The 22,987-nt window shown below is 39.3% G+C and overlaps 1 protein-coding gene across 2 annotated transcripts in view; it reads right to left on the bottom strand.

Moving 5' to 3' along the window:
• Nucleotides 1-22,987, bottom strand: part of lamb2 (laminin, beta 2 (laminin S)) — a 202,954-nt gene that overhangs the window by 43,468 nt on the left and 136,499 nt on the right. The window contains exons 13-22 of one of the 2 annotated variants that reach the window (XM_039771054.1): nucleotides 22,764-22,843; nucleotides 21,900-22,035; nucleotides 21,658-21,810; nucleotides 19,873-20,000; nucleotides 11,810-11,930; nucleotides 9,901-10,093; nucleotides 9,479-9,622; nucleotides 5,565-5,796; nucleotides 3,483-3,646; nucleotides 820-852 (exon numbers count right to left, since the gene is read on the bottom strand). In XM_039771054.1, the coding sequence (XP_039626988.1) occupies nucleotides 820-852; nucleotides 3,483-3,646; nucleotides 5,565-5,796; nucleotides 9,479-9,622; nucleotides 9,901-10,093; nucleotides 11,810-11,930; nucleotides 19,873-20,000; nucleotides 21,658-21,810; nucleotides 21,900-22,035; nucleotides 22,764-22,843 (1,384 nt within the window). The remainder of the gene's footprint in view (nucleotides 1-819; nucleotides 853-3,482; nucleotides 3,647-5,564; nucleotides 5,797-9,478; nucleotides 9,623-9,900; nucleotides 10,094-11,809; nucleotides 11,931-19,872; nucleotides 20,001-21,657; nucleotides 21,811-21,899; nucleotides 22,036-22,763; nucleotides 22,844-22,987) is intronic. The other variant, XM_039771055.1, reaches the window with a different exon arrangement.

The raw sequence follows: 22,987 nt of genomic DNA on the forward strand, positions 1-22,987 counted from the left end.
AAACATCATTTTAGGTACGAGGCTTCCAAGCCAGGCACAGTGCAATGCATGTGACTGCTCTGAAATAAATGTAGAATTAGATAATGTGAGAAAATCCAAAAATGGTCTTCACTGTGCAATGTTTTAGATATAAAACCACAACAGATTTTTGTTACAAAACGTTTTACAGTTCATGAGCAAATAAAGAGAACTTATATTGTTAAAATCTACATCTACTCACACACTAGTGGATCATGCCTAAAAGTTTGGCTTTTAGTGGGTCAATCAATTCGATGGGAACTGGCATACTGGGTTACTGCCAACTAAACAGGACACACTTTAACTGGACAGATACTGCTGTAGTTGTGAAAGACTACGGCATGACATCTTCTTTTCAATGATTAGTGGATGTTAGAGTGTAACCATTGAGGGAATTATACAAGATAAATGGAGCCTATGCTGACCTACTATTCAGCTACAGTATAAGGCACAGAGAGTGGAAATCAAGTTCCATGAAAATATTTGTAGAGAGTGAGGTAGCTGAACCCTTCAAGGAAAATTGCTTAAGTTATCGTATAGTGTACTTTTGTTCTTTTATGATAACACTCCATTCTCCTTTATGCGAGTGCAATAACATCTGCAGACGGAGCGAATCAGAGTCTTTTCCCTTTCAAATTGTAAGTCATGTAGCTCCTTTAGCAGAACATGTTAGAGGAGTGGGAGCCTGAATGCCACGACACAGGCAAATCAGAGTTTAAGATAAGGCAAGTGGAGCTCAACCGAGCGTCTGTTATTAAGCCATGCAGTGCAGACACAGATTACTTCATTTTGATTACTTACGCTGGAAGTCTCTCTTTGACCTCCAAACCATTCCTATAGTAAGGAGAAGAGGAGGGAGGAAAATGGTGATAGTAAATGGAAACATGCAGTGCAATGAGCTAGTCTTTTGCCCATTAACAAAAAAAAAATACATATTTATTGGTAAAAGCATCAGAAAAGCACTCTTTCAGATCTCAGAGAGTTAAAAGATTCTTTGTTGTGTACATACATACTGTATAATTTGGCTCTATGCATTTTCTACTGTGCTCCAAATAAAATTAATAACAAATTATTTCTCGGGAGTGTGTTAAGGGGAGTTTCAATGATTTTTCATGATTACAATAGTAGTAGTTGTAATGGAATCCACAGGCATTTACAGTATTTTGAAGATGTGAAAGTTCTTGAAAACATCCTACTCCAAGCTAAATTTATACACATATCCAAACTCCCCAAAGCTGGCAAATTATATGTCCAAGGCTGGCTCACTGTATACTGTATATGATGGCACAGTTTATCGTGGATGTCTTTGGTAGAAGTCAGGCACTGTTTTAGATGTCTACTTTGTGTACTGAGAACACCACAAATGGTGAAGTGTGTCTTCAGAATCTAATAACACTGCTTTTTGAAGGTTTTTTTTTTTAAACCATTCCTATTGAAATTATTTGAAATGAATTATTAGAAGGCTAGTAATTACAGAAATCACTATTAGTTTAAACTTCCTATAATTGGATTTGTCAAGGGCTGCATTCCTCTATTTTACTTCAATTCTTTGATTCTCATTTTTATCCAGATGGGTCAACTGTCTGAAGCGAGGAGGCCAACAGTTGTTATTTTGATTGGTCCATTGATATGATGTTGCAGTCTTTCTGTAGTCCACTGGAGATCTACCAACTGTGCACATGAAGCCCTTGAGCCACCTAAATGTCCCTTTCCATGTCCATCTTGCATCAGACATGGGTACCACATGTCCTGCCCATTTGTACGTTCACGTGAACGCCTGTGTGATGATGTCTTTAAAAGCAGCTATATGTCATATTTCCTTGATGCTTTCAGTATCTGTCTCTCTGTTGCATGCTATATGAATCAAGCTTCTCTATGTCCATTTTGCATAGATTCCATACCCCATAGTCGCAAATCATTGGTGGAAAAACCATGGCATTAAACAGCTTTTGCTTTGGCGTTTTTCACTCTTGTATTGCAAGCTTTATGTGGGTGAAAGTAGGCCATACTGCAGCTCTTTGGCACAATATCTCTCTATCAAGTGTATGTGTGGAGGTAATCGCTTGACTGAAGTAGATGTATGAACGGATATCCTTAATCAAGTCAGCCCCTGACTCCTCTATTTTGCAGTACTACAATTGGAAGAATTAAAGATGAGACTTGACCAAATGACCTACTTCCTGAAGCTAACCATTTATCTGTTGCCTTTCACAACACCAATGTCTTACTTTTGAACTTAATAATTGCATCGATATCCGTCTCTTGATACTCTTAATCGAGCCCTTAGCTGCTATATACACAGTATCACATCATATTGAGTAACAATGAATCAGAGAATCAATTGTTGAATTATGCAGATTTGTTTCTCAAACCAGAAAAATCAACTGACGACATTTTGTGCCCATTTTATGACAACGTGGAAAGTATGTTGATGTGAGTTTTCTGGCAGCAGTGTAACTAGCAGGCAGACAGAATATTTCTTGTAAAATTGTTAAATCCTTAAGAATCTGAATCCCTATGAGTGGCAACATTTGGCAGCACCAAGTGCTATCCAGGGATGGTATCTTCTCAAAAGTTTTGACTGGAATTAAGTGGTGACCTTAAATGACTGGAATGCTTACATTACAGCTTCTGAAAATTATGATGTAAATCCTACAGACATAAAACCAATTGTGAACTCCCCCAAAATCAAAACCTTAATCAATAATCCTTCACACCTTCTTACGTGCTCCACAGGATGTTAAGTAGTCCTACTGGCGTAAACATTTTTTAATTAGGAGACTGACATCTCCATTTTAGAAGTGAGCTACTGGCTGACAGTATGAATCAAACGTTCCTTCCTGCCATGGACACATCTTTTGTTCTTGGGTCCCTAAAATGACACAGTGTAAAAGCCCAAATTCTACATTTTGTGCTGTAATTCTTATTTTGGGGACAGGAAATATTATAGAAACGTTACTTTCACACTTCCACAAAGGTGACAAAGTTACGATCCTTGTGGTGTCAAAAATTTATTTAAATATGTAAACCCACATAACCTTTGCCCTTGCCCATTAGGGGGAAATTTCCTGATAAAAACTACACTTGCACTGTATTTTGAGATGGGAGATACTTATCTATAGGGACTCATGCTGTTAAAACAGCGTTTCTCAACCTTTAAGTATTTGCGACCTGAGTTTTCATAACAGTTTTAATCGCCCCCCGTAACATTTTTTTGAAATGTAGATGCATATTTTATTATACCTACTTAACTTTTATCGACATTTATCTAACTCTATATTTATTGTTCTAGTATCAGAATGTACTTTAAGTTAATTTGTTTTGGTTTCAACAGGTGTTTTTTTCATATTTTTGATTCTTGTTTTCTTTTTTTCACATTTTCACGCCCCCCTTTTTTGTTACTTCGCACCCCCCTAGGGGGGTCCCCACACGTTGAGAACCGCTGTGTTAAAACATTTGCTTACCTGTGTATCCCTGATGACAGTTGCACACAATCTGTCGGTTTCTTGCGTCCTGATAACAGGAAGCAGCAAAATATCGTCCACTTGTGGGCCCATCAGGGCAAAGACAAGGCCGACACTGGTCTCCAGATCCCAGAACTGGATTTCCATAATATCCAAGAGCACATCTAGAGAGACGATAGATTACAGTATTTATTACAAGGTGCATAGTGTTTGAAAAACTACCATGTTCATCCACTTCCATTTACAAATCCACGCTAGTAAGTCATTCAGTTGGGCCGTTACTCATTCGTATTCAGTACTAGCACTTCTATGTTTTGCTGTTTGGAGTTCTAGGAGTTTTTTCTACGTACCAGTGGTGTTTGACGTCAGCAGGCAATCACCATTATGCAGCCCTGGCACTGTTACTTTTAACCCTATGGAGTATGGCCGCTTTCTCTTTCAAAACCCTGTACTTGCAGCTCTCAAAACCTCTCTGTATTATATTGCCACACATGTTAAACTACAGCTATCTCCTGGATAATGAACTGAGGCGGAAAGGCCACCTGTCTCAGCTCGTATAAGTATGAGTATAAGTATTAGTACTGCTAACCCCTACTTAGATGAAGAAGCTGAAGATGAAACAATAGCTATACAATCTCTCCTATTTTTCAACCAAAACATCAGATTCTGAGTCCCATGGAGCTTGATCTACCACCGACAGTGTCAGGTGCAGGCAGGATGGGGCAACTAGCATTTCTGAGTCGAATTCTACATCATTAAAACATTCAAGTATAACAAAGAACTGGAGAAGTTAACTCTGGGATACAGAGGGAAGTCAAACGTTAATGTGCAAAACTGTACTTTATTTCAACATACAGTAGTTAATATGAAATTCCGAGTATGACAAAAAGTTATATACTTATGATAGTAACTCATAAACTTCTATTCAACACCTAACATCACCATGTTATATGTACAGTAACAACAGAAAAAGGCAATAAATACCGTTGGCCATTTTATCTACTAGCAAGTTAGACCTCCATTTGCACTGGTAACTCTCTTGATTAAACATGGCCTGGACTTAGCATTGTGTTAAAAGGGTCCACGGTAACAAGTTCATGTTAACTCCACTTTGTTCTCGGAGGTATCAGACTCTTTTCTAGCTTTCTGACATGTAGTTGTATCCGGTTGAAAAAAGCCTGTTCATGGCTGCCATTAATAGGAAAGCATATGATAGGCAACAATGTTGAATATTTTGTGTCCAGTGCCATAACATGTGCTAAAAAACACTCATGTAATCATTGTAGTGGTATCTAGGTCTTCATATTAAGGTAAATCTGTCAAGAAACTGAGATTTATCAGACCAAACGATTTTACACACTTCTTCAAAGTCCAATGTTCAGTTTTCTTGGTCCAATGCTACTAATGACTGCCTTCCATGCTTACTGATAGGCCTCGTTCAACAGTACTGACCCATGGTGGTTTCTTTCCTTTATACTCTGTTTCTGACCACAGAACTTCAATTCAGTAGATGTTTTTTGATAAACCCAAAACACAGATGTGTGTGAAAATGACAGCAAGCTTGGAAGTCCTGAATTTTCAAAGCCTTTTTTATTTTAAAATAAATATGCGACTGCCACTAACATCAAATGCATAGAAAGGGTAAAGGGATTTAAAGGAATACCATCCATCCAGCCATTATCCAACCCACTATATCCTAACACCGGGTCACGGGGGTCTGCTGGAGCCAATCCCAGGCAACACAGGGCAGGAAACAAACCCTGGGCAGGGCGCCAGCCCACTGCAGGGCAAACACATCCGTATACACCCACACACTAGGGACAATTTAGGATCGCCAATGCACCTAACCAGCATGTCTTTGGACTGTGGGTGGAAACCGGAGCACTCGGAGGAAACCCACACAGACACGGGGAGAACACATGTCTCCTTACTGCGAGGCAGCAGCGCTACCACTGCACCACCATGCCGCCCCATTTAAAGGAATACTCCACTCAAAAATATTTTTTAAATGTACTTGCACACTCCATTGATTTCTGGTTTATGTCAATTTAATTTTTATAACAAGGAATAAAAATATCTAACCTTTCGCACTTGTTGCCAGTTGTGTGGTCCCGACATGTGAGGCAATTTCCACTCCTCTGGTCACAATCCTCTGAATGCCCATTGCACTGGCACTGACGACAGTTAGGGAATCCCCAGTGTCCGGTCTGACAGCGGTCACAGCGAGGGCCAAAAGCACCAGGCTTGCAAGGACATTGACCACTGAACTGATCACAGAGCCAGCTACGGGACCCATCGGCACTACAATCACATGCTAGGAAAGAAAGGATTCTAGGTATTAAAAAGACAGGTTGGTATACACAGAATTATTCTGATCTGGATGAGAGATGTTATTTACACTCTCAAGTAAGAAAAATGAAAACTCCAGGTGGGCAGTGGCCATAGGTGAGATAAAAACAGAGTATCATGGCAGACACTGTGGCTCATAAGGTCAAAGCCAAATCTTAAAAGGCACCCTACAGTATTATGGAAATGTAAAGGAGGGGAATGGAAGTAGAAACTATGAATGTAGACCAGGGGTCTCCAACCTTTTTTCCCCTGAGAGCTACTTTTACAAAGTGAAAATGGCCGAGAGCTACTCATGTTTTCTAACATTTATTCTCGTAGCTTATTTCAAACCCAAACAAACTGAATCAGCTTGTTTTGCCTGAACATTTACAAAATGTTGGTGTCCACAACTCACATTTTGCATTAACACATCACAAAAAATATTCAGTTCACCTGCAAGTGCATTTTGTATGTCTGTATGCATTTTCCAGTGTATCTCACACCATTGAATTAAAACATGAATGTTGTCAAAACAAAACGATGCAATTCCAAATACACAGATATGACTTATTCATTTGTCATTTTGTTCCATGTCACTGTGTCACTTTATTTACATGTCCAGTTGTTTTTTAGTTAGATGACTGGCACTGCATGGAGTCAACAAGAGAGGCAGGTGTCTGGTGGAGCAGAGCCACTGAGGTTCACTCTTATGGAGTCATTTCAATGTTCATCTCTCAGTCTTGTTCTGAACTTTGATTTCATGACATTCATGTCAGACTTACAGAGGAATGGAGACCCAAACAAAGCAGACATTTTCAGAGGTGCTTGGTGAAGATTCTTATAGTTATCTGGCTCTATTAAGCACCAGAAATGCTGAGAATGCTGTTGAGACTTTAACTGTACATTATTTTGAAGGTTTACTAATATATAATATATAAAATCCAATGCCTGTCTTTCTGTCCACTTTTCATGAGAGAACTACTTAACAGATTTTTTTTCTATCATTTGCTTGAACATTCTGGTTGAATTTGCAACTTCTCTCATTTCACCATGTATCATAGCTTGCTTGCGGTGCCAATTTATTAGCGCAAATCCCAGTGAGATGGAGTGGGCAGAGGGGAGGGGGCGGGGCCTTCCTCACTCACTCGCCAGCTTTGGGGCGTGGTCCTTAACTCCGCTTAGCTAGCGAATGAGAGAACAATTGAATTCAACTTTGTTTGATATTTAAAATAAAGTGTTACTTAGGTCTTGATGAGTTTGAGTCCGGATATTCTCTTAAGTGTATGCCACATTGAAAAGATAGATTGCAATTCAGATTGTGGATCGTGATATGATTTTTTGGAAAGACTGCCCATCCCTAATTTGACTAATGAAGTTTTCAAATTTATGTAGAATTCATTAACCCTTTGGTGAGCTACTTGGAAAGGGGTTGAAAGCTACCGGTAGCTCACGAGCGACGTGTTGGAGACCCCTGATCTACAGTACAGGCCAAAAGTTTGGACACACCTCCTCATTCAATGTGTTTTCTTTATTTTCATGACCATTTACATTGGTAGATTCTCACTGAAGGCATCAAAACTATGAATGAACACATGTGGAGTTATGTACTTAATAAAAAAAGGTGAAATAACTGAAAACATGTTTTATATTCTAGTTTCTTCAAAATAGCCACCCATTGCTCTGATTACTGCTTTGCACACTCTTGGCATTCTCTCGATGAGCTTCAACAGGTAGTCACCTGAAATGTTTTTTTTGTTAAGTACATAAGTCCACATGTGTTCATTCATAGTTTTGATGCCTTCAGTGAGAATCTACCAATGTAAATGGTCATGAAAATAAAGAAAACACATTGAATGAGGAGGTGTCTCCAAACTTTTGGCCTGTACTGTAGACCCTTTATAAAGGGAACTAGAAATTCCCTCCTCTAGCAAATCACAACTGCATGGGTAAAGGGAGAGCTATAGTATCCTAAGCAGCAACATCAGAACATCAGGAAGATTTTGAAGGGAACAGGCCATTCAGCCCAACAATGCTTACCAGTCCTATCCACCTAATTCCTCCGAATTCCTAAAAGCCTTCCTGAACAGATGAGTTTTGAGTTGTTTTTTAAAAGAATTCATGGAGTCAGCTGACCGGATTAATTTCGGTTGGTCATTCCAGAGTCTGGGCGCTATACAGCTGAAGGCCCTGTCACCCATGGAGTGTAGATTAGTGTGGGGTACAACAACATTGCCAGAATCAGAGGTCCTTAGTGGGTGGGCAGGCACATAGTGATGGAGAAGGTCACTGATATAGTTTGGCGTGAGGTTATTTAAGGATTTGTAGGTTATTAGTAGGATTTTATATTTGATTCTATAAGACACAGGGAGCCAGTGAAGACGGAGCAGGATGGGTGTGATGTGCTCGCTGCTGCAGGTTCGAGTAAGGACTCTTGCAGCTGAGTTCTGAATAAGCTGGAGCTGTGATATAAGATTAGAAGGGGCACCTGCCAGCAGCGAGTTACAATAATCAATGCAGGATATGATAAAAGCAAGGACAAGTTTCTCAGCATTGGAAAAGGAGAGAAAGGAATGAACATGGGATATGTTACAGAGGTGAAAGTAAGAAAGTTTCTTAATGTGATTTATGAGGGTGGAATAAGAGAGGGAGGAATCAAAAATGACACCAAGATTCTTTGCAGTAGAGGCAGGTCTGATGAGATCACCGCCAAGATGGACTGGGAAAGAGCTCATTTTATTAAGTTGCACTTTAGTCCCAATTTGCGGGAGTTCAGTTTTGAAAGAGTTCTGCTCCATCCAGGTTTTAATTTCACTGAGGCATGTTGTGAGCTGAGAAAGCTCTGATGAAGTTCAACTTTTAACATTGAAATAGAGTTGAGTATCGTGTGCATAAAAATGATAACCCAGTCCAAAGCTACGAATAATATGGCCAAGGGGAAGCATATAAATACAGAAGAGAAGAGGGCCCAGGACAGAGCCCTGAGGAACTCCTTGTGTGACTGCCGCCGAGCTGGATCTGCTGTTGCCAAGACTAACAAACTCTTGCCTATCAGTCAGATAGGACTTGAACCAGTGGAGGGCAGTGCCAGAGATACCCAGCATGTTCTCCATTCTGGACAGTAGAATGTCATGTCTGACCTGAGTGTCAAATTCTGCACTGAGGTCTAATAGAATTAATGTGCTGGTTTGTCCAGAGTCTGCTGCCATAAGCAAATCATTGGTTACCCTTAGCAGAGCAGTTTCACAGCTGTGCTGTACTCTGAAACCAGATGGGTCTGTCCAATGTGACTTCCAGGTCCTTCCTTTAAGGGGTACTTTGGATTTTGAGACCTCCCATTGTGTTTTCAAACCTAACATTTTTACTTCCTACTTGTAATAGTTTTCATTAGCTTAAATAAAATTTTGTATGCCACATTTCTGACCAGATCTGTTCAAGTGCCTCTATAATGTTTCAATACATTCCAGATTACCTGCTAAACCACCTTGCTTGGTATCATTTTCAAGCTTAACCAGCTTGTTATTTACATTCCTATCCAGATCATTTCTAGATATTAAAAATAGCAGAGGCCCTAGAACTGACCTCTGAGGGACACCACTCTTAATATGAGCTAATTCTGAACATACGTATGTAGTTATACTCTAGCCCTTATGAGCTTATCAGATACTCACATTTGCACCCAGATGGGCCAAAGCCAAAGGTTCCAGGAGCACACAGGTCACATCGGCGCCCAAAAATATTTGGCCTGCATCTGCATCTTCCTCCGCTGGGATCACACACAGAGCTAACAGATCCCTGTGCGTCACACTGACAGGCTAGAAAAAAAGGTACAAGAACGTTTCATACTGAGAGACAATAACCCACACAGACAAGTGAAGAAGATAAGAAGATGCTAGTTCCACTCAGACATTAGCCAGGCCTGGACACTTGAACCCTTGATAGCATGCAGCACACCTCCATAAAATGAAGGCAAGCAGGCTCTCACTATAGCCCAAAAGTGTTTACTGTGGCCTTTTTATTTGACTTCCATAGCTGTGTCATTTAGGAACTGCTACTGTTATAAAACAGGATCAACGCAGGGGGAATTACTCACGCAGGGCGCCTCCATGAATCGTTGCAGACATACTGGAAATGAGCTTGGCACAGACATCACTGGGCTGCGGTCGCACCACTGCCTTGGCTGTGTCATGGCAGTGATATCTCTCATAGTTTTCCTTGCGGCTCAGGGATGTGGGGTCACCAGCAATAAACATCTCTAATGAAGAGTAGCGAGGCAAGAGGACAATCTGGAGGAATGGAAAGCAATTTACTCACTCATTGTGCCTTTCTGACAGCTGTAATTTAGCAACTTAGAAAACTTTCTGCTCTCTGGGAAGGAAAGAATGGCCGAGTTCTCTGTCATTTCTACTCTGTCCTACGCAAAAGCATTTAGAGACCCCACTAAATAGCTATAACATGGTGTGGTGGATGGCAGGGCTGGGCTGACATCCTTGCTGGGATAAACTCCGTACCCTTACCAGGTAGCGAGGTCAGCGTAGTGGATGGATGGGGGTGAGGGGCTGCCTCCCAAGGGTACACCCCTGGGCCAGTAGGTCCATTTATGAACCTGCAGGGCATGTTAGGAATTGTAGTTTCATGGGGCAACCCTGCTGGGATCCCTAGGTGCCAACAGATGGGAACTTCTGGGCAGGGCTGTCCATACTTTCAGGGGCTTCCACCTGACTCAGTAGTGCTTCCTCCTTAATACTGGAAGTATTCCTGGGTTCGGGCATGAAAAGGGCAGTCAGAGTCGTGAGAAGGTGAATGAAACTGCACGGGATGGGCAGAAAGAGAAACTTATTGCATTGTTATGAAACCCTGTGGAGGTACTGTGTGAAATAAACACCTTGTATTTGAACGTTGTGTGGTATAGTAGTGTCTGGGGGTTTTGGGTGTTGCAATGTCTCCTACTATGGAGGACTATTTTGGACAAAATTAAATAAATAAATAAATGTGCAAATAAATAAAAGTACTGTGAAATGTGAGAATAAATAAATAAATGTATCATGAAATGAAGCCTTAATAGATAAATTTGTCATGAAATGAGAGCATAAATAAATAAATGCTCTCATTTCATGACATATTTATTTATTTAGGCTCTCATTTCATGACAAATGTATTTATTTATGTTCACATTTCACAGTACTTTTATTTATTTATGCATTTATTTATTTAATTTTGCCCGAAATATTCCTCCATATCCTACAGGTCACAATGCAGTCTTCTGAATGTGCAAACCTCTGTTAAGCTTTATTCAATTTCAAGTATCTGGTAATGGGAAAAATGTTCTTATCGTCTTTCTGGTTGTGTTTCGTGGGGATTTGGTACCACTTAGCATCGGGATCTAAGGATTTAAATATTGAACATAGCCTCAGCCCTGTGACAAAATGGCACCCAGTTCAAAGCAGGATCCCATCTTCTGGCTTTTTGTTCCAAGATAGGCTTGGACAGAGTTAGAAAATTGACTAAATGAGTGGACAAGACTTTGTGGAAAACCCATTACTCTGCTTTGAAGTCAATCTGAAAAGGGAAACATCACAAAAATGAAGTTGTTTCTCTAAAGAGCCATTAAATATCCAACTCTGAAAGTCAGGCAGCTATGTAGCCCCGGTGCATTACAAGCCAAAGTCTTTTCTTAGTGCATAATGGCAAGAATCGATACTGAAAACGGTAGCAAATCATTGAGGGACATACTTACTCTGGCTGACTTCAATACAATTTACTAACAGAACAAGCAAAGTCCATGTTGTGAATGAGGGAAATGAATACAAGTCCTGGGAGCTGTGATGTACTGTGGCACTGGCACCCTTAACACCACTGCGCTGATTTTGATGCACAGAACTTTAAAACTGTCATGGAAGCGTCAGTAAAGGGGGGCAACTGTAATGATACATGACAAACTAAAACCAAACTAAAGACCCCATTAACAAGGGAAATAAAACAAATCCTCCAGCTGGACTCACAGAGTCTATAAGGATGTTTGCATTAGCGACATTCTCTCTGGAAGTGTATCGAGGGAACTCCAGGCGGATGATATAACTGACACCCCTCTCCAGACACACAGGCTGCTGCAGCTGAACAAATCTAAAGAACCAAAAAGACAAGAAGAGGTCACTCAAATGCAAAAAGAGAAGAAGTGCTTTTTAATTCTGTCGGAAAAAAGTCAAGCTGATGCAACCTAAAAAAAAGAAAAAGGAGCAATTTGACTGAGAAGATGTAAAAACAAAATCGCCTATTCAAGATAAATGTAATGACTCAAAATAATTCAAATGGAAATAAGTATATAAAAGAAAATTCAGCAGGCTACTGGTTTATGGAGTTGTGATAAACTTCCTTTGTCTGGAAGTAAAATTAAACCTACACATTAAGAGCAGTGTGGTTCACAACAGGAGTCTGCCTCTGAGGAAAACAAAAGGACGGACAAAAAAGGAAACTGTCCAGGGTGCTCGATGAGTATGGACGAAAACATCTGGGATATTAACCTGAAACAGAGAAAAGCTAAGAGCATGTGCTGATACAGCGTGTTGCTGCACCCACCACATGACAAACCACCTCAGGATCCCAGAGTTTTTTTCTCAATATGGCAAGAATTAATTAAGACATAAAGCTAATACATTTTTGAATAAGCATGCTGGGCTTATGATTGACTTTCTATTATCACTAATTCTTTAATGCTGAGGAAAGGAAGGGATCCTGACAAAGTGGCATTTGGGAGAGGGCATAGCATCCTAGAAGTTGTGGTGACTGACAGAGGTGGCAGCTCCGTGTCTGTGGGTACCGGATGAGTTGGCAGTTCAAGAGGGATGTGGCAGGCTGCATTCACGGGACACCCATAGTCCTGACGAGGACCAAGAAAAAGGTAAGAAAAAAGAAACATTTGTGATTTTACTTTTCTATTTGGATTTTACCTGAATTATTAGATTATATATTGGAACTTAAACACCCTGGAACACTGGCTTTAATTTTATGGCATACTTTTATTAATAATTTTTTTATTGAACTATTTATTTATTGCACTGTTGACACATTTCTGAATGCACTTTACATCCTTGATGATTTGAATAAACTGTTGATCCTTTTTGCTAAGCAAGTCTCTTGTTTGTTTACTCCTTTGCTTTGGTCCTACCTCAGTCATGACTATCAAAGTCCCAGGTTCAAGAAGGTAATGCCTGCCGTGGGCAATCTGGGCATTACAAGGTGTTAAATTTGGATCATAAGTAACTGCTCTAACACTCAAGGAACAGAAAGAAAGAAAGAAAGAAAGAAAGAAAGAAAGAAAGAAAGAAAGAAAGAAAGAAAGGTGGCGACTTTGTTAGAACCTTACTTTAATTTTAGCTAATTTAACATTTCTGGATTTGTGTAACAAACCCGTGCTTGCCTTATTTCACATTGTAAGAGATACATGTTAAATTTCTACTGCTCATCCTTTTGCAGTTCTTGCATTTCAAAACCACCTAGTTAATTGTTCCTTATTTAAAAAGTACTCATAAACGTACACAATACAACTGCTTTGCTGTGGACTCACGCACACTGCGACCCATCTCAGTTCGCAGATTTGCACTGTGGTAACAGCACTTGGCCAGTCATAAACCCACAATGTCTTTGTTACAACGGCCCCCAAAGGCAGTATCCCCCCATTGCTAGTTTACGCTAAAGAAGACCGCCATTAACTTTTTGCGCAGGGACAATTTGTGTATTGCCCAGTGGAGCTCTTCCAGGTGATGTCAGCCAAGCTTGCGCTCTGTCACTCAGCCCCCAGTGTTCTGCACAGTGTCCTCTGTCTCCACACTTAACTAATTAGACAAGACTAACAACTAACAAATTATCCAAGGCAGCCAACCTTGCTCATACCTGGCAGGAATATATGATCTTTAACAGGACTATCAAATGCCAGGCAGCTATTCACAGTCCAGCATTACAACATTAGATGAACAAAGGCCCTGCTGACTTGCCGGTTTGACTACATGCGGTACTCTGTGGCTGTTACTTGCCAATGCAAACCACTTGCTATGTGCTTTCTGAAGAAAATTAACAAAAGCAATTGAATGTCTCCTTAGATACTTTGAAACTGTCAAATGCTTATTTCCCATCAAACCCATATACATCTCCCTTTCAGAGGTCCAATTCACAGGATTCTACGTACAGATAAGGCAGTGTTAATTACTCTGAAACCTTATTGTTTGCTATTTCTCTTCCATTCCACCATCTTAATCTGATGAATTTACAGACATCCTGTGCTAAAAACAATATGTAGGAACACAGCAGCCTGCATGGTGTTTTTATTCATGGTAGTCTATTAGGTCGCATCTGTCTGATAAATTAGTTGTTTTTTTTTTAATTTTGAGCTTGTAAGGCAGACTCAGGACAAATATCTATACAGTTATAACAGATTTTGTTCACTTATAAAATGTACAGTAGAACCTCGGTTCACGAATGTCTCTGAACATGTACAAATCGGGTTATGACCAAAAAGTTTGCCAAACTTTTGCATCTGTTCACGACCATACACTCAGTTGATGAACAAGCCAGTTTCCCTTCTGGTTTGTACGCACCGATGATTTTTGCACGTGTTCAGTCTCTATCTGTACTGTACACTGTTCTCAGTACATCACATAAAGGTGAGATACAAAAAACACAAAACAGTGCAAACGTTGCTTCGGAATAGTTCTGGTATTACTGTGTGGTCACGTAGGCACAATACATTGAAAAAAAAAAAGTAACTGCGCTCCATGGTTACTCTCTCAGGTGGGCGTTAGGATATCATAATCTCTTGGACCAATAGCGTGAGTTTTCCACATTCGACTTATACGACTGTTAAGGTGTATAAAATCTACAAATTATTCTCTATATTTTTATTATATTTTGCTCAACCCCAACAAGATGAATTCAGATGCAGGACACTTGTATAAGCATTATAATAAAAAGGCATTTCCTCTTCCCTTACACCTCACTTTTATAACAGTTGTTCACAGCATAGTGCTAAATTGGTTTTACAGCTCGGGGAAGGAAGACTGAGCCGATACCTCAGGATATTGATTACTTTATGGATGGATATCTGGGACAACAATTTAGCTTACAGCCTGGGAAAGGAAGATATGCTGATGTTTTAGGCAACAACCAAAAAACGTTATTATATGGGAAAAGATAGATTAAAGAGTTTGAGCAAAATATTCATCCATCATATTGACAGCCAGCCAATCAAGTGCATGCAACAATCATATGTTGTGAAACCATAGCATGAGATTTTATAATAAATATGACTCGTTTGAAAGCAATGTCAGAAGAGAAACAGCGACGATGAAAGAGCGACATCAGAAAAGATAACAAAGACATGTGTGACCAGTTTTCATCCGATTGTCAGTTAACAGCATTTTCATGAACATCGATTGCTAGATCAAATGCCGCACTGGGACATTCACCCTTGATATCACTGATTCGTTTCAGTAAGCTTTTTTAAGACTATTTTATCCAGACTTATCGATCTTATTTTCTATTACTTATTATTGTTAGTTAATAAATATTAACTTGTTTTCATCTTTCTATGCTTTGTCTTAATGTCTAGAGTGATTGAAGTAATAAGGTAGATTTCATTGAGCACCTGGTACAGCCAGAGGTTTGCCATTACCTCTGTGCTGTGAGGTTTACGAAGGCTGCGGGTGAGAGCTCCACTCAAAAGTAGGGAACAGTACGTAAAGTAAGGCATTCTTGACTGATAAATGGCCTATAGTCAAGAGTGCTGAGCCTTTGTATGTTTGCATATTCTCTTGGAGACCAAAAGTAATATTTAGGTCTGAGATCTATTTAAAACATCGTATGTTGTTCATTACGATAATAAGTAAGTCTCTTGAAGTGCTGAGAGAGTGACAAGTTGTGCTATTCTTATAGCATTTGTGTGGTTTAAAGTGCTAGAAGTTAACCAGCTGCGTGTGTGTCATTCGTAGGGTACTGTTGTGATTAGGGTCTGAATATGTGTGTATGTGTGTATGTGTGTGTTATTATTTACTGTGTGGGAGTAGACCAATCCAATAACAAACTTGACAAGTGTAAGGGGTAAACAGATGATAACACAACGACTGACATTATAAAATACCAGAAATTATATGGTAAAATCAAGCCCCGACTTATCCACGGGAGAACTTATTAGCAAGTATATAAGGTAGGTCACTTTTTTCTGTAGTATGAGTGCAGCTGGAGTAGACTGCTGCAATGTATAGACACAAGCACATCCAGTATGGATCTTTTAGCTCAATTTTTACCATCACAACTTATCTCAAACATCATTCCAGAATTCTGGAGACTGAATTCTACAATTCAATTCTGCAGAAAAACTGTCACTGTAAATTTCATTGCATAATGTACCAAGACGTTCTTCAAGGTTTTTAGAGAACATAAAGAACAAGGAGCTCTTTTTAAATTATGACAAAGCAGTGCTCAATACACACAATTCTGACATAGACTGCTGCTGCAACCGTCTGCTATTTGTTAGATGGCACACGACCGACATATGCTTCTACTTTGCAATGCCGTACTTGTTAGGGGTTATCAGACATAAACACGTGCAATTTTGTAACTTTAGTTTTGCCAGATGTTTGACCCTATGGCAACATACAGACTTCAGATGCGTGAAATGCTGTGAAAGTATTTTTTTTATTTATTTTACACGTGGGTGTGATGTCACTAAGCCTCTGTTTCTGACATAGAGATTGAGACAACAGAATTGAGATGAGACACTGGCTTCCGTTCCTTTCTAAACAAGTAAACAGGCTTTACAGTATCATCTTATCTAATAACTACCACTCCATGGCACAAACCTGTGTACATTGGCCTGTTTATTACAGCCAAGGTAAGTGACTTGCTCAGTGCCATACAGTGTATATATTATGTATACACACATCAGAAGCACCTGGTAAGCCTTTCAGTCTTTTGTTTGACAGGATTCAAGTATAAACTATAATTTATTTGGGCCTCCAACTAACCTGATTAAATCCAAAAGATGGTCACTAAAACAGTAATGAAGATAATGATGATGATGATGATGAATAGGACTCGTCACATTATTTTATGGGTCAGAGCGCAGAGCGTGCCATTATACACAACATTATAAAAAGTCAAAGGCTGCCAAAATTAGGAGGTTTTAGGTATAAAGTTCATCTCAGAGGTTCAGCAACTTTAGAAGAGATGAGAAATTAAACCACTGGCATTATACAACTTTTGAAGAAAAACAGAGCCCCTCAAACTCTGGCCTGTGTAATCCCCAAAATTAAGCATAAACAAGTGCAGTGTCCTTGAGTCCTTGAAGGCAGCCCACCCACCTCCACCGCAACCTGATGGGCAGCTGGCTGGGTCAACACTCCCCGTGGCAAGTGTAAAGTCTGTCTATCAGCTGCTATTTTATCCTTGTCTTGTGCGCCATATAAAGCACAGCCTACCCCTTGTTAACTTTGATTGTTTAAACACAGAAAATATGGTATAAGTAATTTACTGATTAAGCAAATTGTTTTAGTCATTAGACAAAAATGGTTAGCAGATGATTCTGCACAGACATTTTCCAGGCTTGCACTAGTTCTTTTCTCTGTCAAAGATTAGGACTGGGCACAAAAAAATAAAGTATATATAAACTCACAGAGCAAAATATTAGGCACACAAATATACTAATACAGGGTAGGGCCTCCTTTTGCTCTCAAAACAGCCTCAGTTCTTAATGGCATGGACTCCATAAGATGTTGGAACCATTCCTTTGAGAATTACACCTCTTTCAATATACAAATCAATATAAATAGCCCTTAAGCTCAGTGTTCTGTGAAAAGGCAATGGCAAAAGCACGGGGGGAAATTTCAGCGAATACTAAGTGGAGGCAAGGAAAAACGTACTATCTGTTGGTTTAAACAGTGATATAATCAACAAAAGGAAGTTGATCGAGTGACATAGCATGTCGGAGAAACTCGAAAGCTCAAGTTCAGAAAGTTGCACAGTGCTCGAAATAAAAAAAGAAGTTGTCAGATATCAAAGTCAACATGAAAAGGCAAGTCGTTGCCCACCGTCTGAGTGTCATATGAAAGCTTATTAGGGAACAGAAAAAAAAAAATAGGCACACATTGGGAAAAAAGCACGAAATGTCAACTTTAATCTCGAAATTTCCACTTTAATCACATAGTTTATTTTGTCATTAAAGTAGAACATCATAAACTTCATCTTAAAATCGTTTAATTTACTAGTTTCTCAAATCCCATCGTAACTAAAGTAGCATGTTAAATGCTTTGTTTTGTATGTGTTCTTCTATGTGCTCTATGTGTGTGAATCACTATGTGCTTCTTAAACTGGCTTTCTCTTCCTCCAACAGGACACAGAATCCATTACGTTCGAGAAATTACAGCTCTCTGAATAATTAAAATACTGAGATGCATATGTGATATCATTTTCATTATGATAGAAGTTAAAGCATGTTATTAAAAATGCGAACACGGTGGTGCAGTGATTGTTCATGCCTCAAGCAGGATGCTTGCTGCGCCGTGTGCGACCTTCAATGAAATAATTTATTGCAGCAGTACTGTCTCTTTCAAATGTACTAACCACCAATTTCTGTCCTTACTTTTCTTTCTCTGAATATCCAATTGCCACACAATCAGCTCTGTAATAGACATTAAGCCATCTGTAAGCTTAGAATGCCGATTCTTCAAAACTTTAAAGGAACATCGAAATATCTTCGTAGTATATGTTTAATTATTCTCTCCATCTATCCTTCCAGTGTTGCGCCAGCCCCAGTAAGAATACAGCGCGAGGCAGGAACGGAGCGCCAGATCATTGCTAGCGCTGCGACACAGTGTCCTCACTTGTTTATTTATTAGTAATATAGATTAATTAAATGAAGTTACATTTATATCTGTATAATATAATACAAATATTTTGCTGCATTTCATCTTAAAAATGATATTGTCATCATATGTAAATATGTGCTTTATAAAGTGGCTCAGGTTTTGCAATATTATAACTGTATTGCAAGTTTACAGTGAGATGATTGTACTAATAAGTACAAACAGTTCTACAAGGAGCAATTGATGGACTGATTGAGTGCATTTATAGATCTTGGGATGAAACTCTTTCTGAACCGCGAGGTCCGTACAGGAAAGGCTCTGAACTGTTTGCCATGCAGCATGGCTGAGGCAGCGTGGGCTTGATGCTGTATACCAATAATTCTCTTTCCGATCAGCTGCTGTACATCTGTGATTCACACGCAGATACAGTGATATAAATACTCCGAGTGGTGTAGTGTGAGTAATATGGAAAAAGATGATCTGCAGTGGCAACCCCTAACGGGAGCAGCTAAAAGAAGAAGAAGAAGAATAAGAAGATGCAGTGAGTGTAACAACGCTAAAGCAACTATTGTATTTAGAATAGTTTGACCATTCCGTGGACCATTATATTGGTACTGGTTAATTACAATTAAATGCCCTAAACTAATAAACAATATGCAGTTAATTTCAGTTTATTTATAAAGCCGTGTCAGGGATGTGGATCTAAAAAAAAAAGGGAATCCACACTGGAACAGTAGCACTGCTTTGACGCTGGGTGCCGCCAGTTTACAAAACAGAGCGGAGAACTTGCGTACGCCAGGGTATGAGCTACCGTGGAAATGTGCATAGCTTTAAGCCAAGTTTAGGTTTTATACATCACGATTTGAATGTGGAAACATTCGTACGCAACATTTTTGTGCGTACACACCGTTTCTACATGAGGCCCCAGATGTTTTTGTTTTCACACCAATTTCAGTGAACTTTAAAGACTAAAGTGTGTGAAAATCCCAGGAGATCAACAGTGAGAGAAATACTCAAGACAGATCATCTGACTTCAACAATCAAGCCACAGTCAAAATCACCAATATCACATTTTTTAATCCATCCTGATATCTGATGTGGACATTTACTGAAGCGCTTGACCTGAATCTACATGATTACATGCATTGCACTGCTGCTTCATGATTGGCTGATTAGATAATTTCATTTATAAAGAGGAGTACAAGTGTTCCTACCTTTGATCAGCTGGTAATGAGACAGAAAGCAAGTCGTCAGCTGGAATTGTGTTTCCACAGGGGCTGCTAGTTGGAATGGGACCTGGTCGGATAACCGTTACTCTCACCTCCTCCCATTCCTTGGGTAACTAGAAGAACAAATAAAGGAAAAAAGAAGAAAACCGTGACTGAATTAAAGATGATAACAATGCACATTATGAACATGAATCAAAATTTATTAATACCCTTTCAGAAATAATACCCAATATTAGGTTCACTAAAGCACTAATTAAATGAAAAGAACAAAACTACAGACTTGAGTACTGTGCACATTATTAATTAAATACATACATTAGTAAGCATTTGATATATTAGTTATGAAATGTTGATAGATAGATAGATAGATAGATAGATAGATAGATAGATAGATAGATAGATAGATAGATAGATAGATAGATAGATAGATAGACAGATGCAATATAATAGATAGTGTAGGAGGAGAATGTGCAACCCTGGCCGGAAAGGAGGATGGTTTCCAGACGGAAGGCCATATTTGAATAGCAGATGGAGTGCTGGTGGTATGGAAAAATAATTTTGTGTCTGGCTGGCAAGATATAAAGAATGGACCAGCAGAAGCCGAGAGTCAGGAGCTGTTCTATCCTCCATTCACCAAGTGGCAGTGGTCCTCATATAACAACACATTTGGGACTCAGGGTAGCTGGAGAGTTGGATTCTCAAAGTGCAGCCCTGTTGGAGTCCCTGGGTACCAATAGAGGGTGCTTCGGGGGAGGACCTTTCAACTTTCTTTATGACCTAGAATTGCTTCCGAGAAAACACAGCATAGCACCGGAAGCAATCCTAGGCCTGACTTAAAAGGTAGCCTGCTGTCTCACATCAATGAGTCAGAGTTGGGTAGCAGCGGGAAACACTAGGCAGAGGACATAACGAGGAAGAATTGTTTATTTTTGTGCATTGTACATCTGGTATTGATAAAGTGATTGTGGAAACATGTTTTGGATAACTAAATATTGTTTAATTAATCCTAAAATTGTTGATAGATAGATAGATAGATAGATAGATAGATAGATAGATAGATAGATAGATAGATAGATAGATAGATAGATAGATAGATAGATAGATAGATAGATACCCTAATTCACACCTAACCAGAATGGCTCTGGAAGAGATTACAGTGCCCAGACATAACCAACACAGATAAAGAGAGATTTCATTGTTTCAGTCATCTTGTTTAAAGGATCATGGGGGTCAGAATATATTACTCCAGCACTGGGTATAAAGCAGACCCCAGCCTTTAGTGGAACATCATTCCATCACAGGGCAAACACACATAAATGAACATGTAACATACACCCCTTATGGCCTGGCTAGCTAGAAGTCACAAATTAGTTAAGATGCACATCTTTGAGGTGTGGTACAAAATGTACTACAATAATATTTAGGTGGCATGATGCTGCAGTGGTGCTGAGTCCTGGATATTGCACCCTGTGTTTTACTCAAACATAAGGAGAAGGTGGCAAACTCTACAAAATCAGTGACTGTAATTCAAACCCAGTGTTTCAGAGCAATGAGGTTTAAATCCTATACACCGTGCATGTCATGTAATTATTCTTAAAATAATAGCACATTTTAAGTAATGCAATTATCATAAATGACAATGTTATTTAAATTAATATGTTAATGGCAACAACTAACTAGTTGAAAACTTACAGCTTGTCTTTTACCTCAGCTGTATAAGAAAAAACTCCCAGTTTTCCCTCAACAAACATGTCGGCATTACCAACATACCTGTGGCTCATATCGAATCAGAAGGTCATACTCCATTGAATACGGAATGTTATTTATCTTGAATTCTAATTTACTTCGTTCTGGAACACGGACAAAGCCTGACCCAGTCCAAGTGGGAACTCGGTTAGATGAACGCTCCACTACTACACAACCCTAAGAGAGCAATAAAAAAAATATATATATTTTTTCATTTGACATTTTGCTGACCACTCACAACACCACAACCTCCCCCCAAGAGTTACCTGGCCAAGATGTGCAAACTCAGCTTCATAGGTGTAGTGATCTAAGGCCATGAAGTAGTAACCCGACTCCACCTGGTTGCACTGCCGGCCCACCATATGACTGCGGCATTGGCACTGACCATTTTCCATTGAACACCTAAGAGAAGAGACATTGTGCTGAGGCCTTGCAATACTTCATTCAGGTTCAGAGATTTACTACTAACAAGCAATAACATTTCTTTCTATAGCTCAAAGTGCTTTACAAGATGTTAAAGAAAAAAGTAAAAAAAAACACATTAGGAATAAATACAGCAAGTGTATTGATGAAAAAATGAAATGCCAAAAATTGTAAATAAGAATAAATAATTACACACTTACAGTAAATAATACAGATAGACAAGTAACAGATTATAAAGTAGAGTCCTTAATCTTGGATTCGTTTTTGAGTGTCTAATGATTATAATGATAAGTCCGATGCAATGACCAGATGGCCAGGGAGGACAGACAGTTGGCAGGAAAATCTGCAGGGGTTCCAAAGCGTAAAGACCACCCAGCTCTCACTGGGCAAAAAATCTAAATTACTGAGTGGATTAATACCTTATGATTAATTTGACTGTTGTTATCTCTGCTTTTTTACCCGCTAGATAGCTTAAATGCCATTTCTAATATCATTATCTGTTCTTGTGTTATACTAGAACTAGTGTGGAGGCACATTCCCACTAGGTTGAATGGTTTAACACTGCCAATGTGTTGCTTTCCCAGGGTACCCCAGCATACACCCAAACAGAGACTGACTAGTATGGTTGACTGTATGGCGCTTGCTTTCATTTCAGCGCACATTAAAAAGTACAATCAGCACAATTACCCTCATTCACTAGTACTTACAGATTGTCATGAGCGCCACCAACATCACAGTCACAAGATCGGCAGCCATGGAGATCGTGGCTAAGAGCCCAGTGCTCTGGCTATACAAAATAAAACATACTGGTTAAAGTACAAATTGAACACCATAAAACTAACCTCTCAACAAATATGTTGAGCTCCAGATTTAAAGAATTAAAACAGAAGCTACAAAAATATCACACGCAGAAGAACAGAGCAATTTCTTG

The sequence above is a fragment of the Polypterus senegalus genome, chromosome 12 (assembly GCF_016835505.1).
Source record: "Polypterus senegalus isolate Bchr_013 chromosome 12, ASM1683550v1, whole genome shotgun sequence".
NCBI classification, from domain to species: domain Eukaryota; kingdom Metazoa; phylum Chordata; class Cladistia; order Polypteriformes; family Polypteridae; genus Polypterus; species Polypterus senegalus.